The following is a 16774-nucleotide window of genomic DNA, read 5'->3' as shown; positions in this document are numbered from 1 at the left end:
AACAACTGAAGTGGCGTAGTTTGGAGTTACATCACTGTGCCTGCTATTGTATTGAGTTTTCTCAATTTGCTGTGGACATTATTGTGCCAATAATAGGATTTTACTTTTTTAGTTGTAAGAATTTTATTCATTGTGGTTCAACAAGATTTATTGTAATGAAGACAGCATCAGGGAACCAGTTGAAACTTCCTGGCAGATTAAAACTGCGTGTCAGATCAAGAATCAAACTCAGTGTGGCAGTTTTAATCTGCCAGGAACTTTCATATCAGCCCACACTCTGCTGCAGAGTGAAAATTTCATTCAGGGAACCAGTTGTTTGGGATGATAATGGATCCAGCTATGAGTATTTTCCACCCTATTCAGAGTCATCCAGAGCTAGTTTGTCAGTATTTTATATTTTCTTATTATGTTATTACATTACATCAAAATTAATAGTTTCTTGTGTTTGGTGCTTTTATCAGTATATGGTACAACATCTGAGACATAACAGCTGTAGATAAATTGCACATTACAATATAACAACTGACCATTCCCATGATTTTTGCCTCAGTAGAAAACAACAGGGGGAAACAACAGACATTTTGTTCCAGTGATTGCTACAATATTATTGTCAAGTCAAGGAAAAAAATTCCCCATCATGTCCTGTAATGACAATGACAATGACTTCCTGTCTGTGTAAAACTTGTCAAAGTCAGACACCAAAAGGAACACCAACACTGAAAATCATCCTGTGCCATGGCTAAAGATGCAGTGGATTCAGTACCAAAAGAGTGATGCATTCACATTCTTTTTCAGGAAAGCTATTTAAACAGACATGGAATTTCACAAGTTGGATTTCAGACTGAGACCTAAAAAAAAGATGCACAGTTGCTCTCACTAACATACTTCAATGAAAGCTGTACATAGGATCATGGTCTGTTACAAAAGAAAAGAAGAAGGACATAGAAGAAAATTTGCATTTCATGCCACCTGTTAATCACAACAGCATTCAATTTTGTTTTTCTTCTGATGGTGAAGACACTGGGCCACTGAACGAAAATGATAGTATCAATGATGAATAACAAAAATTGCATAAATAAGTGTTCTTCCCTGCCGTGTATAATTTTATAGTAAATAACAAACAATGGAAACTCCAGGTAGGAATATCAACAATGTAGGAAAAGATAGATTGCTACTTACCATGAAGAAGACACATCAGGTTGCAGACAGGCACGATTAAAAGACACACACATGTAGCTTTTGGCCACAGCCTTCATCAGTAAAGAGAGACACACACAACACACACACACACACACATATGGCTTGGGTAGTGAAGCAACCATTAAAATCAAACGTGTTATGTTCAGCTGCATGTTGTGCCACAGGGTGGTCTACTTTGCTCTTGGCTACATTTTGGCAGTGGCCACTCATCCCAGTGGACAGTTTTTTGGTAGTTACACCAATATAAAAAAAAAAAAACTGTGTAGTGATTGCAGCAGAGTTGGTAAATGACATGGCTGCTTTCACAGGTGCCCCAGCCCCTGATGGGGTAGGTTAAACCTGTGACAGGATTGTAATAAGAAGTGCTGGGTGGGTGGATTGGGCAGGTTTTGCACCTGAGTCTTTCACAGTGATATGATCCTTGTGGCAAGAGGTTGGGATTGGGAGTGGCATAGGGATTGACTAGGATTTTATAGAGGTTGGGTGGGTGACAGAATACCACTTTAGGAGGGGTGGGAATGGTCTTGAGTAGGATGTTAGGATGTCCCTCGTTTCAGGGGCATGATGACAGGTAATCAAATCCCTGGCAAAGGATGTGGTTCAACTGTTCCAGTCCAGGGCGATTCTCGGTGATGAAGGGGACACTCCTTTGTGGCTGGTTTTTGGGGGTAGTAGGAGGATTGGGGTTGTGAGAGGAAATGGCATGGGAGATCTGTTTATGGACTAAGTCTGGGGGATAGTGCCTGTCTTTGAAGGTCTTGGCGAGATCTTAGCATACTGAGCAATGGAGTTTTTGTCACTGCAGGTACACCATCCCCAGGTAACTAGACTAGGCCTTTCACACCAAAAACTTCCTCCTGTATATCCTGGATAGCTGGGGGCAGGGGCATAGCTGCAGTGAAAAAAACTTCCTTGCTCAGTATGCTGAGGATCTCACCAAGGCCTTCACAGACTGGCATTATTCCCCAGACCTAGTCTGCAAATAGATCTCCTGAAGCATTTCCCCTCACAACCGCAATCCTCCCACCACCCACAGATATCAGCCCAAAGGAGTGTCCCCGTGATCACCCAGTGCCATCCTGGACTGGAACAACTGAACCACATGCTTCGCCAGGGCTATCATTACCTATCATCCTGCCCTGAAATGAGGGACATGCTACCTGAGATACTCCCCACTACTCCTAAAGTGGTGTTCCATCACCTCGATAACATCATAGTCCATCCCTATGCCACTCCCAATCCCAACTTGCCACAAGGATCATATCCCAATGGAAGATCCAGGTGCAAAATATGCCCATTTCACCCACCCACCACTTCCTATTCCTGTCCTGACACAGGTTTATCCTACTCCACCAGGGGTCAGGGCACCTGTGAAAGGAGCCCTGTCATTTACCAGCTCTACAGCAATCATTGCACAGCTTTTTATTTTGGTATGACTACTAACCATCTGTCTGCCAGGATGAGTGGCCACCACCATACTGTGGCCAAGAGTATAGTTGACCCACCTGTGGCACATGCAGCTGAACATGACACATTTGATTTCAATGACTGCTTCACTATCTGAACTATCTTGATCCTATCCTCCACTGGCAGCTTTTCTGAAATGCACAGAGGGAAGCTATCCTTACAACACATTCTCCACTCCTGTAGTTATCCTGGTCTCCACCTAGAGTGACATACTGTCCTCACACCCTCCACCCAACATTTTCCACCCCCTATGTTCCCCATTCTCATCTTCCATTCTTCTTATTTGCACCCTTCTGCCAACACATCCACCCATCTTTCTCCACTCCTCTAATTTTTTTTTCTTTTTTTCCCCGCCCCCCTGCCCCACAACCTCCTGACACAGTGCCTGTTGGAGTCTAGTCCCTGCACACTCCACCAGACAGTGTTTGGCTCACTCCTTGCCCATACACTACTATCCCTTCCCCTTCCCCTTCCCTTCCTCAGCCCTTCCAGACTGCTGCTTGCATCCCATGTGATGTTTTATCCTGTCCCGAGATGCTGGAGTTGGTGGTCATGTGTGTGAGATGTGGTTGCTTGTTGTGTTTGTGTGTGTGTGTGTGTGTGTGTGTGTGTGTGTGTGTGTGTGTGTTTGTGTGAATTTGTGTGGGTGTGTGTGTCTCATTATTAATGAAGGTTGTGGTCAACAGTTACAGATGAATGTCTTTTAATCGTGCCTGTCTGCAACTTGATGTGTCTTCTTTACAGTAAGTAGCAATCTGTTTATAGTAAATAAAATCCTTTACCTGTTTACATCCCAAAGATGTGTAACTTCATTAGGTCTTTATATCAGCTCTACAACTGGATAACATTTATTGAAAATGTTAATTTGTGTTAGAAAAAAATACTCTAAAGTAAAATTGTATCACATGATTAGCTGGGAGACCCCAACAGGTAGGTCAGCTGCCTAATTGGGAAGGTTTTTCCTGTCCTTCATGTGCACTGGCTCCTTTCAATTTCAGTTTCAATTTAGTGCTCATAACATGTAATTTTACATGCATGTGCATTTTTCAACTAAGTATAAAGTTTTTAAAATTACTATTTTTAAAATTTTTTTTATTTTTTATTATTTCTTATTACATTATAATTCGTGAAAAATTCAAGTTATAAGGGCTTTTTTGGGTAAGCCAATGCCTGACTTGCTTTTTAAAATTATCCCCTATCAATATCTTAACTTTGTTTGCTACCAAGTTATTAAAAACAACTCCTTTGACATAGGGGCTTTTCTCTGTCTGAAGTTAAATTTCTGTTAACCATATGAAAGTCTTTTCTCTCCCTTGTTTCATAGTTGTAAGTATCCGTATTTCTTTTTGTGATCTTAGTGTCTTCTTTCACTGGCATTATAGTTTCTAATATATGCATGGCATAAACTGTGAGAATATTGTGTCTAATGAATAGGGTTTTGCAAGAAGTTCTTGGTTTTACTTTTCCTATGCTCCTCAAGGCTCGTTTCTGCAGTATGAAAACCCTTTTCTTATTAAACTTTCTGGAAACATCCCTCAGGCTGTGGTTAAGAGATGTCTCCACAATATCCTTTCTTCCAGGAGTGCTAGTTCTGTGAAGTCTGGAAGTTAGGAGATGAGTACTAGCAGAATTAAAGCTGTGAGGATGGGTCATGAGTCGTGCTTGGGTAGCTCAAATTGTAGAGCACTAGCCCACAAAAGGCAAAGGTCCCAAGTTTGAGTCTTGGTCTGGCACACAGCTTTAATCTGCCAGGAAGTTTCATAGCAGCATACACTCCACTGCAGAGTAAAAATTTAATTCTTTTTCATATTAGTTTTGAATGTCCTCCCTCCCACCCACAGTACTGTTCCATAAGACAAGAAAGGGTACACTAATCCATAATACACAGTCCTTAGGGTTTCAGAATTAAGATGTGGTGATAATGTTCTTAATACATATAAACTGGGTTTTATTTTTTTACAGACATAATCAGCTTGCTGCTACCTTGAAAGTCCATCATCTATGCATAAACCCAAGAATTTACATTTCTTAAGGTTTTTGGTAGAATTTTGTCAATCATAGAGTTTTGTTTGTTTGGACCACTTCATTTAAAATGAATAATATTAGTTCCTCCTATGTTTACTTTTAGATTGTCTTTTCCAAAGTGAACTCTTGCCTTTTCAATAAATTTATGTATCTCTTCAACTAGGCTGGGTTCACTGTCTGTCCAGCAGACACAAAATGTATCATCTGCAAACATAGCGATCAATTGCTTATTGTCAAGACAACTTGGAAAATCATTTACATAGCATATGAATAGGATTGGACCTAAATGGAGCCCTGAGGAACTTCAAACTGTGTATTTCTTATCCTTGACCTTCTTCTCTCTAGTATTTCTCCACTACAGCATATAATCTATGTGCACTGCTGTCTACCCTTTAAATATGTTTCTAGCAATTACATGTTTTCCAGTGACACCACTCTTCAAAATCTTTGATAAGACCACATCATGATGTACTCTATCATAAGCCCTCCAGAGGCCCAGGAATACTCTTGCTGCTTGGAATTTTTCTTTTATTTTTTTCAAGCACAAGATGGACAAATTGTACTACAGCTGACGTGGTTACTTTGACCTCTTCTGAAACCATGCTGGAGATTATCTAATATGTCACACGGCTGTAATGATCCAGGATTTTTTTTAAAATATTATTTTCTGTATCCTTCATGAAATGTGAGATTTGTTTGTTAAGTGTATTTGATACATGGAGAGATTGTATGTGTGTGTGTGTGTGTGTGTGTGTGTGTGTGTGTGTGTGTGTAATGTGGTGTCATGATTGCATTGTATGGTGATGAGAGGAGGGAGAGGATGAAATCCAGTGTAATTTTAGCACAACCTCTGGTGGCAATACTGTTCTGATAATCCATTTTGAAAAAAAAAAAAAAAAATGCAAAAAGTATGCTGAATTTTCTATAACAATCCCAGTAAACCATTAAATGTCTCAAAACAAAAATAATGTGAGTTACACCACTTGTATTCTAAGTGCTCACATGTGATGTAGACAAACAGCATTTTACATTCTTTTCACACAAAAGCCATGGAACAGCACTAGGTGTGGTACCTATTATTGGCTGCTGAAGCCTATGTAGTGCATTTGCTTTCATACGGTTCTGGTAGAAAGGGGTCCCTAATGACCCTCATTGAAACCAGCAGCAATCTGACTCATAATACACCATCAATTGCCCCATTATACATGGCATATGTTGAAATGAAAGTCTTTGCCACTCAGTTTATTTCTGTCATTGCATTGCCGTAATAACTCACTGTGTTATCCACATTCCAATTCATAATGATTGTTTGTTGATACTGGTGTTATCCTACAGTCACCTTCCTGTACTAAGTCCATCTTTGGCGTGTTAATTCCTCTCTTCAGAGTTTCCAGTTTTCTCACAACATTCAAATACCCAATATTCCACTTTGTAATTTGGAAGACATTCTTCTTGCTCATATCTAGTTCTCATAAAGTCCAGCAGTGACAAATTTTTTTTCTAGAGGACTTGCATGCTCATTGAATATACTATTTTTGTCCTGTGCATGCTGATTTCCTTTACTATCTGCATCATCGTACTGAGATTCACACATTTCTTGAACATTAAAAAATAATGATAGTATTCTTAGAGCAAAATAACTGAAAATGTCTGCTGATTCCTGCTGTTCATGGCATAACCAGGACCAATGAAACTGAGTAAATGAATGAATCTACCTGTTCCACATGAATATCATTGCTTATGTTATTGTGTTAAATTACATTTGCAATAATCCTGTACCTTTATGACATACAAAGCAGAGGGTATTTCTCTCTTTGTTCTATCCTTCAACATTTTTCATTCTCTCCTTTTGCCACTTACAAAGAAGAAATATAGTTTCAAAACCTGGAGAACATTATCAGGCTACAGCTTTCAGTGCTGTGTTAGTTTCATGAAGAAGGGCTTTGTTCGAAAGCTGAACAATTTGTAATGCTTTCTATGTGCATGTCCACAACTCACCACTTCATTTATTTGATGAGTAGTGTTGCCTCCTATTGTAGTTCTACAAAACATTATTTATTTTTTAAATGCCCAAGTCCCAATGATTATTTGGATATTTATGTTGAGTGTTACACTGTGATTTGTCATTAATAGTTAGGGAGTAAGTTGGAAATCTGAGCTGTTCATAGTTTCAGTTGTTCTGTTGGAAAAGGGGAGTGCAAGCAGAACATTAGAAAAATTTAAAAGGAAATAGAAAGTTCTTTTCCCTTTTTTTGATTGCTGAATAATTAAAGTTGTTTGTCACTTTCATCTGAAACTGTTGTAATATGATGTGTTTACATAATTTTGCATTTTATATTTGAACAATCCATAAGGCAACTAAAAAAAGTAATTCTTTCTTTGATTTGCATTAAAGGAAATAGCATATGACATTCTTTCAACTGGTCGAGGAGATGAGTTCTGCAGTTTGCCTCCACCATTGGCAGTTGAATGGCTTGACTTGAATTCAGGAAAAGTTCGACAAAAATATAATGACTTCTTATTGAAACATGGGCATCGCAGCCTACAAGAAGTAAGAAATCTATCTGATTGACAAACACTATAATTTGTCAAATAAATCTAATTACTTTATTTTTATATTATTAAAAAGTTAAAATAATTACAATAAAATTATGAAGAAAGCAGACAAACAATCACTATTTACTCATAATTTCATAAATTACTTAAATGAAATATATTTTCTTGCTGTAAACCTTCTAAAATGCTGATATTTGTGATAAACGTGTGTTCAGTTATTTATAAATAGTGTTAAAACAGTAGTTAGTGTGAGAAATATTCCACATAAACATGGTATGGAAATTCTGGCAGAATGTAAATCATTTATGAGTAGTGTTGAGCTGTCAACAGCCATGCCAAAAAACAATTAAAACCGCACCAACTTTCTCTTTTACCTCATCATCTTTTTCTTCTTGTACAGTACCCTGTTAGGTCTTCTGGCCTCTAATGGTCTCAGTCCATCTCCTTTCTGGTCTAAATGAATGCATACATATACGCATGTGCATGAGTGTGTGTGCCTGCACACACACACACACACACACACACACACACACACACACACACCTGTACAGCCAAATTTTTCTGGTTGAATACATGATGACAGAACTGCAGTTCAGCATGTAGACTGCAGTCAGGAGGGGGGAGGGGGGGGGGGGGCTTTCAGATGAAGTGGGTGAGGGAAAAAAAGAAGCAGAGAGTGTGCAGGAAGACTGGGGAGGGGTGGCTGATGGCTCAGAAAGAGGCAGCAGGTGTGTGAAACAGGAATGTGAGTGGGATAGGCAGCATGAGTGAGTGATAGAAATGTGACACATGAGCACAGAAGCCAGTGAGTTTGTGCAGCATGCAATGATGATGACATGAGGGACTTGATTGGTAAGGTGTGACAGGGCAGAGGAAGGGGAGATAGTCGTGTGCAGTGGGTTATCATAAGTGAAGGATGTGTTGCAGGGCTAACTCCCATCTACATATTTCAGAAAAACTGGTGCTGGAGGAAAGATTACAAATGACTTGAGTTGTGAAGCAGCCATTGAAATCTACATCTACATGATTGCTCTGCAATTCACAATTAAGTGCCTGGCAGAGGGTTCATCGAACCACCATTAACCTGCTTCTCTGCTGTTCCACTCTCGAAAGGCGCACAGCAAAAACGGACACTTAAATCTTTCTGTGCAAGCTCTGATTTCTCTTATTTTATTATGATATTACTTTCCCCTATGCGGGTGGGTGCCAACAAAATATTTCCACACTCTGAGGAGAAAGTTGATGATTGAAATTTCGTGAGAAGATCCTGCTCCAGCGAAAAATGCCTTCGACTGTCACCTCAATTCGTGTATCATATCCGTGGCAGTCTCTCCCCTATTTCGCAATAATACAAAACGGGCTGCCATTATTTGAATTTTTTCAACGTGCTCCGTCAATCCTATCTGATGCGGATCCCACAACGCACAGCAGTACTCCAGAAGAGGGCAGACAAGCGTAGTGTAAGCAGTCTCTTTAGTAGACCTGCTTAAATTTTCTGAGTGTTCTGCCAATAAATCGCAGTCTTTGCTTTGGGAATCCCAGTGTCAACACGGAAAGAAATGGTTCAAATGGCTTGAGCAGTATGTGACTTAACATTTGAGGTCATCAGTCCCCTAGAACTTAGAACTACTTAAACCTAACTAACCTAAGGACATCACACATATCCATGCCCGAGGCAGGATTCGAACCTGCGACTGCAGCAGTCGCGCGGTTCCAGACTGAAGCACCTAGAATGGTTTGGCCACTGCGGCCGGTGTCAACACGGAAAGCATCAGTCTATCTCCCATTAAAAATAAAATCATTTTTAAAATGCAATTTGACATACCCATCAACATGTTGCAATCAGCAATATGTTCTGCTGATAGGTGATCAACTCTGCTGTTGGCCGTGGTTTGTCAGTGCCCATTTGTTCAAGTGGATCTTTGCTGGTAGTCATGTCCTTGTAGAGTACTGTGCAGAATTTGCAATAGAGTTGGGGTATGATATATCTGCTTTCACAGGGATCTTCCTCTGTTGGGATAGGGTAAACCTGTGGTGGGACTGGAGAGGTAAGTGCACCTTGATCTTTCACAGTGATATAATGCATTTGACAAGAAGCTGGAAGTGGGAATGGTGAAGGGATGGATGAGGAAAATGTGTATGCTGAGTGGGTAGCATAGTATTACCACTTTAGGAGGGTTGGGAAACATTTTGAACATGCTGCCCTTCATTGCTGAGGATGATAATTGAGAGTAGAGGCCAAAACTCAGCACTTGGTGCTGTTGCTCCAGTTCGGAACGGTATAGGGTGATGAGGGGGGTCTCCTATGTAGCTGGTTCTTGGTGGTGTTGGTAGGTTTAGGGGTGTGAAGGTATCTGCAAAATCACTTCCATATGGTCTGGCCACCCATGGATGATGTATTTTCATTGATGAGAATTCCTTTTCTCGGTATACTGAAGACTTCACAAAGGCCTTCAATATTCCCAAAACCTAGCCCGCAAATAGATGTCCTTTGTCATATCCTCACATGCTCATAATCCTCCCACCACTCCCAAGAACCCAGCTGCAAAAGGTTCAGCACACTCATCACCCAATATCATCCCAGATCCAAGCAACTGAACCAACTCCTGTATCAGGGCTTCGACTACCTATCATTATGTCCTGAAAAGAAGGATGTCTTACCCACAATCCTTCCCACCATTCCTAAATTGGTATCCTACCACCTGTCAGCCTATATTCGTGGTGTGTGTGTGTGTGTTTTGTGTGTGTGTGTGTGTGTGTGTGTGTGTGTGTGTGTGTGTGCTCTAGCTTGAAAAAGGATTCATTGAGAGGTAGTGAAGTGTACTAGTTGAAGACTGACAATTCTACTATTTAATGAAATGTTATTCACATTCCTGTATTAAATAATCCTAGTAGTTAAATTAAAATACAAATGAAATATTAATGATCTACTCATCAAGTGGTGGCAAAAGTGAGTATATTTTTTATCTATCCAGTTGCATTATATTGTCAAAAATAGATGGAATAATAAGAATTGTGGCATAATCACTGTTTCCAGTTTGACCTTGCTACAGAAACTTGGTCAATGAGACCTCTGACTATCATAGAAACTCTCCAAAGTATTGTCAAACAAGGAAGAGAAACATCTAAGGAGTTAAATCAGAAAACTACCAATGCTGCAGATGTCATTCGTGGACTCATTTCAGTCAAACAAGAAAGAACTAGGTAAGTTATAGTTCAACAATGACATAATATTCATTTCTGTGTTTCATAAAAATACAGAGATTTCCAAAATCATTCTTTGATTCTTCAGTTAAAATTGTAAAGAGCCTAAAGTGTAGCTTTCATTAATTTCTCCAACTTGGCAAACCTAATTTTACTACCAATGACTAAATGATTTACAAAAGCAACAGATACTTAAAGCATAATGTATCACTGCCATAGGGATGAAAAGATTAGATTAATTGCAACATGCATGGTGGTATTCAAACAATCATTCTTCCTGCACTTCATGCGTGCATGGAAGGGGAAAAACCCTGATAACTGGAACAGTGGCATGTACTCTCTGGCATGCACTTCATTATGGTTTGCAGAGTATAGCTGTAGCTGTATATAACAGATGATTTTTAATAACGGAAACGGCTGCTCCAGGCGGAGGTTCGAGTCCTCCCTCGGGCATGGGTGTGTGTGTTTGGCCTTAGGATGATTTAGGTTAAGTAGTGTGTAAGCTTAGGGGCTGATGACCTTAGCAGCCAAGTCCCATAAGAGATCACACAAATTTGAACATTTTTTTAATAATGGAAACAGTCGTTTCTCACCCTATCTCCTCCCACACACACATATCCCTAAAGTGTGTGTGTGCGAGTGTATACCTGTCCCTTTTTCCCCCTAAGGTAAGTCTTTCCGCTCCCGGGATTGGAATGACTCCTTACCCTCTCCCTTAAAGCCCACATCCTTTCGTTTTTCCCTCTCCTTCCCTCTTTCCTGAGGAATCAACCGTGGGTTGCGAAAGCTTGAAATCAGTGTGTGTGTGTGTGTGTGTGTGTGTGTGTGTGTGTGTGTGTGTGTGTGTTTTATTGTGTCTATCTACCAGCGCTACCTTTTTTGGTAAGTCACAGCATCTTTGTTTTTTAATATATTTTTCCTATGTGGAATGTTTCTTTCTATTATATCCATATCATTAATTTGAACCCAACAATAATGTTTGTTATTGTCACTGTTGCATTTCAAAATCTTTTCTGTCATCTTACTTTCTCTTTTTGTTTGTCCAAGTAGTTCCCCTTTTTTCCGTAATCTACCATACAATTTATCCTGCCTATATATACTCAATAAAACATAATTTACTTCCAAACCATAACGAAAATTTTTTTAACACTTTCAACACTACCACTGCTATAAAATCCACCATTCCCAGTTTACAAACATTTCTCGTGTAACCTTGTGAATACTATTTCACAGTTTCAGTTCCTTTCACTTATTAAACAACCATTTCAACTAGTTATAACAACTTTTGTTTTATTTCCATTCCTGTTTTTCCCACATAATTGATCACTTTTTAGCAGCTTACCACAGGTTTTAACATTATTATTTCTTCAGCAGACAATGGTTAGCCACATTTTCGTAATCTGCCACCACATAACCAGTCCTTTTAATACATTAACACGCAGTTTTTTCGAAATTTTCCCGTATTTCCTCACCCTTTAACGTGTTTTGGAGGCAACACAACTACCTAACCTTTGTACACCTCGTTGTTTACCAACCTAAGTTCGCCACAGGATCAACATAGCTCAGCTTAAACCAACACTTTTTCGATTTTTTTCACACCAGAACTCCAGTTGCTTTCTAGTTCACCTTTATCTCTCCCCATATATTTTTAATTTCACTTTAGGGATATGTGTGTGTGTACGAGTGTATACCTGTCCCTTTTTCCCCCTAAGGTAAGTCATTCCGCTCCCGGGGTTGGAATGACTCCTTACCCTCTCCCTTAAAACACACATCCTTTCGTCTTTCCCTCCCCTTCCTTCTTTCCTGATGAAGCAAACATGGGTTGCGAAAGCTTGATGTATAGAGAGAAACTTTCCACGTGGGAAAAATATATCTAAAAACAAGGATGATGTAACTTACCAAACGAAAGTGTTGGCATGTTGATAGACACACAAATATATATATATATATATATATATATATATATATATATATATATATATATATATATATATATATATAAAAAAATAGAGGGAAATATTCCACATGGGAAAAATATATCTAAAAACAAAGATGATGAGACTTACCAAACAAAAGCGCTGGCGGGTCGATAGACACACAAACATACACAGAAAGTTCAAGCTTTTGCAACAAACGGTTGCTTCATCAGGAAAGAGGGAAGGAGAGGGAAAGACGAAAGGATGTGGGTTTTAAGGGAGAGGGTAAGGAGTCATTCCAATTCCAGGAGCGGAAAGACTTACCTTAGGGGGGAAAAAAAGGACAGGTATACACTCGCACACACACACATATCCATCCGCACATACACAGACACAAGCAGACATTTGTAAAGGCAAAGAGTTACCGTTTGGTGTATGTGCGGATGGATATGTGTGTGTGTGCGAGTGTATACCTGTCCTTTTTTTCCCCCTAAGGTAAGTCTTTCCGCTCCCGGGATTGGAATGACTCCTTACCCTCTCCCTTAAAACCCACATCCTTTCGTCTTTCCCTCTCCTTCCCTCTTTCCTGATGAAGCAACCGTTTGTTGCGAAAGCTGCGTTTTGTGTGTATGTTTGTGTTTGTTTGTGTGTCTATCGACGTGCCAGCACTTTCGTTCAGTAAGTCACATCATCTGTGTTTTTAGATATATTTTTCCCATGTGGAATGTTTCCCTCTATTATATATATTTGAATTTCGTGTGTTTGTTTGTGTGTCTATCAACGTGCCAGCACTTTCGTTCGGTAAGTCACATCATCTGTGTTTTTAGATATATTTTTCCCACGTGGAATGTTTCCCTCTATATAAAATAGAGGGAAACATTCCACGTGGGAAAAATATATCTAAAAACAAAGATGATGTGACTTACGAAATGAAAGTGCTGGCAGGTCGACAGACACACAAACAAACACAAACATACACACAAAATTCAAGCTTTCGCAACAAACTGTTGCCTCATCAGGAAAGAGGGAAGGAGAGGGAAAGACGAAGGGATGTGGGTTTTAAGGGAGAGGGTAAGGAGTCATTCCAATCCCGGGAGCGGAAAGACTTACCTTAGGGGGGAAAAAGGACGGGTATACACTCGCACACACACACATATCCATCCACACATATACAGACACAAGCAGACATTTGTAAAGGCATAGAGTTTGGGCAGAGATGTCAGTCAAGGCGGAAGTACAGAGGAAAGATGTTGTTGAAAGACAGGTGAGGTATGAGCGGCAGCAAATTGAAATTAGCGGAGATTGAGGCCTGGCGGATAACGAGAAGAGAGGATATACTGAAGGGCAAGTTCCCATCTCCAGAGTTCTGACAGGTTGGTGTTAGTGGGAAGTATCCAGATAACCCGGACGGTGTAACGCTGTGCCAAGATGTGCTGGGCGTGCACCAAGGCATGTTTAGCCACAGGGTGATCCTCATTAACAACAAACACTGTCTGCCTGTGTCCATTCATGCGAATGGACAGTTTGTTGCTGGTCATTCCCACATAGAAAGCTTCACAGTGTAGGCAGGTCAGTTGGTAAATCACATGGGTGCTTTCACACGTGGCTCTGCCTTTGATCGTGTACACCTTCCGGGTTACAGGACTGGAGTAGGTGGTGGTGGGAGGGTGCATGGGACAGGTTTTACACCGGGGGCGGTTACAAGGGTAGGAGCCAGAGGGTAGGGAAGGTGGTTTGGGGATTTCATAGGGATGAACTAAGAAGTTACGAAGGTTAGGTGGACAGCGGAAAGACACTCTTGGTGGAGTCGGGAGGATTTCATGAAGGATGGATCTCGTTTCAGGGCAGGATTTGAGGAAGTCGTATACCTGCTGGAGAGCCACATTCAGAGTCTGATCCAGTCCCGGAAAGTATCCTGTCACAAGTGGGGCACTTTAGAGGTTCTTCTGTGGGAGGTTCTGGGTTTGAGGAGATGAGGAAGTGGCTCTGGTTATTTGCTTCTCTACCAGGTCAGGAGGGTAGTTGTGGGATGTGAAAGCTGTTTTCAGGTTGTTGGTGTAATGGTTCAGGGATTCTGGACTGGAGCAGATTCGTTTGCCATGAAGACCTAGGCTGTAGGGAAGGGACCGTTTAATGTGGAATGGGTGGCAGCTGTCATAATGGAGTTCCAAATGTTGTCCCATGTGCTAACAAGACTGAAGAGACAAGCAATGAATTGGCAGTTTGTGCAACAAACAACTGGCAAAACTTCTAAGTTCTCCCATTGACAGTTGCCATTAGGCAAAAGGCACTGCACAAATTGAAGCAGTTGGAAATATATGAAGTGCCTGTGATGTACTTTCCTTGTGGTACTGTGACATGTATCACATGTTTTGGTGACATGCTGTGTGATGATACCTGGATCTTCTTTGATAGTCTATATGAGGTATCCTATGTAGTCAGACATACAAGCATATCTCAGTTTATATTTATCTGTCGTTAATGATGCTACAGATCCCATTTTGGCAGTGTGACAATAAGTAGCAGTTGCAATCTTGTATAAAAATCACATGTGCCTGCTCACAAAATCAGTAGTATACCATTGTTAAACAGAACACAGATAGATAACTCACTTCTGCTATTATTGTGAAACGTTTGTGACATTATTTCACAGTTGTAGTAGAAGTCTCAAATGTACTTGAATGCTATATATCAGTGTATCTACATAGCAAATAGATAGCCATAGAAGATACAATATTGAGTGTGACCTGGTAAAAATAGCATCTGCAATGAACCATTCAAATGTTGGCTTGGTTCCTGCTTTCATGTGGTATGACCGGCCCCAATTGAACAGCTCTGTTAGGAGAGTCAATATGAAGCTAGATCAGCTGCTTCAGGCGGCTACTTTGTCAATGTAGGTTTGGTTCCTGTTGATGGTATTGGTAGGTGGGACTTCACAAGACATGGCCAGCATCTCAATAGGAAAGGGAAGGGTAAACTGGCTGGGATGATAGCAGAATCTTTAAGGGTGGGGAGGGGGTCACTGAAACTCATGGGAATACTTTTTTGGGCTAAGATCAGTATCCAATCATCCTACATTGATTGAAATAAAGCTTAATGAAAAGTTCAGACAGGTAGGTACTAGAGATGTGAAAATATTCACAAGATTCTCATAAGAGTATAGTGAAAAATAATGTTAGAATGTCACAAGATTCACATAAAAGCACAGTAAAAAGTAATGTTAATATATTGCATCAGAATATCGGGGGATTTAAAAACAAAGTAGATGAGATTCTTGTTTGTATAGAAGATTTAGAAACTGAGGGCGGTGTAGATGTACTATCCCTGTCTGAACATCATATAGTCACGGATATGGAAATGGTAAATGTAGGTGGATATAAGCTTTCAGCACATGTAAGTAGAGACACAATGGAGAGAGGAGGAGTTGCCATATATGTTAAAATCAGTCATAGTGTGAAAAATTTGGAATCTAAAAAATTTTGCGTACAGCAACACATAGAAGCATATGCATGTGAGCTTAAACTAAATAAAGGCACTTTTATAATTGTAGCCATGTATAGGTCCCCATTGGGAAATTTTCAACTATTTTTGAAAAACTTGGATTCTTTGTTGTGATACCTGTCAGACAAAGAAAAGCAAATTATTGTTTGTGGGGATTTCAACGTGGATTTTCTGAAAGAGCCAGATAGAAAGCTTGACCTTGAAGTATTACTTGGTTCTTTCAATTTGACATCAGTTATTGATTTTCCTACTCAGGTGGTACAGGAAAGCAGCCCACTGATAATCCAAGATAAATTTAATCAAATAAAAACTTTTCCAGTTGAGAATGGTCTGTCTGATCATGATGCACAGCTAGTTACAGTATATTATTAGCTCCATACAGCAGTGTGAAACAGTCCTCCGGAATAGTGCGTTACATTAATCATTTAACACTCCAAAATTTTAGGGAAAGCTTGCAACAGCTAGACTGGGATGAGGTGTACAGGGAACATGATACTAATTTAAAATTTAACCTATTTCTTGATATCTTTGTGAGTATATTTGAACACAGTTTCCCTAAGAAAACAGTGAAATATAATTGTAAGAAATCATGTAAAAAGCCATGGCTTACTAAAGGGATAAAAATATCTTGTAAACAGAAAAGGGAAATGTATCTTATTGCTAGGAGGAGTAATAATCCCTAAACAATAAAACATTATACAAACTACTGCACTGTATTAAGAAAAGTTATTAAAAAGTCCAGAAGTATGTACATTATGTCTGAGATTAGCACATCTGATAATAAAATTAAAACAATTTGGAATAATGTGAAAAGAGAAACAGGGCAACCGAGAGCACAGGAAGATTATATTTCTATCGAACACAATGAAAAGTTTGTTAACAAGAAGTCAGAAGAAGAAAACATT

At 39.7% G+C, this 16774-nt stretch overlaps 1 protein-coding gene across 1 annotated transcript in view; it reads left to right on the top strand.

Moving 5' to 3' along the window:
• Positions 1 to 16774, top strand: part of LOC124798208 (putative phosphoenolpyruvate synthase) — a 293711-nt gene that overhangs the window by 198399 nt on the left and 78538 nt on the right. Inside the window, exons 21-22 of the mRNA XM_047261511.1 lie at positions 7088 to 7243; positions 10286 to 10452. Coding sequence (XP_047117467.1) covers positions 7088 to 7243; positions 10286 to 10452 — 323 coding nt within the window. The remainder of the gene's footprint in view (positions 1 to 7087; positions 7244 to 10285; positions 10453 to 16774) is intronic.

Source organism: Schistocerca piceifrons, chromosome 5, assembly GCF_021461385.2.
Source record: "Schistocerca piceifrons isolate TAMUIC-IGC-003096 chromosome 5, iqSchPice1.1, whole genome shotgun sequence".
NCBI classification, from domain to species: Eukaryota; Metazoa; Arthropoda; class Insecta; order Orthoptera; family Acrididae; genus Schistocerca; species Schistocerca piceifrons.
The sequence above is the reverse complement of the archived record's forward strand: the minus strand, read 5'-3'. Positions and strand labels throughout refer to the sequence as shown.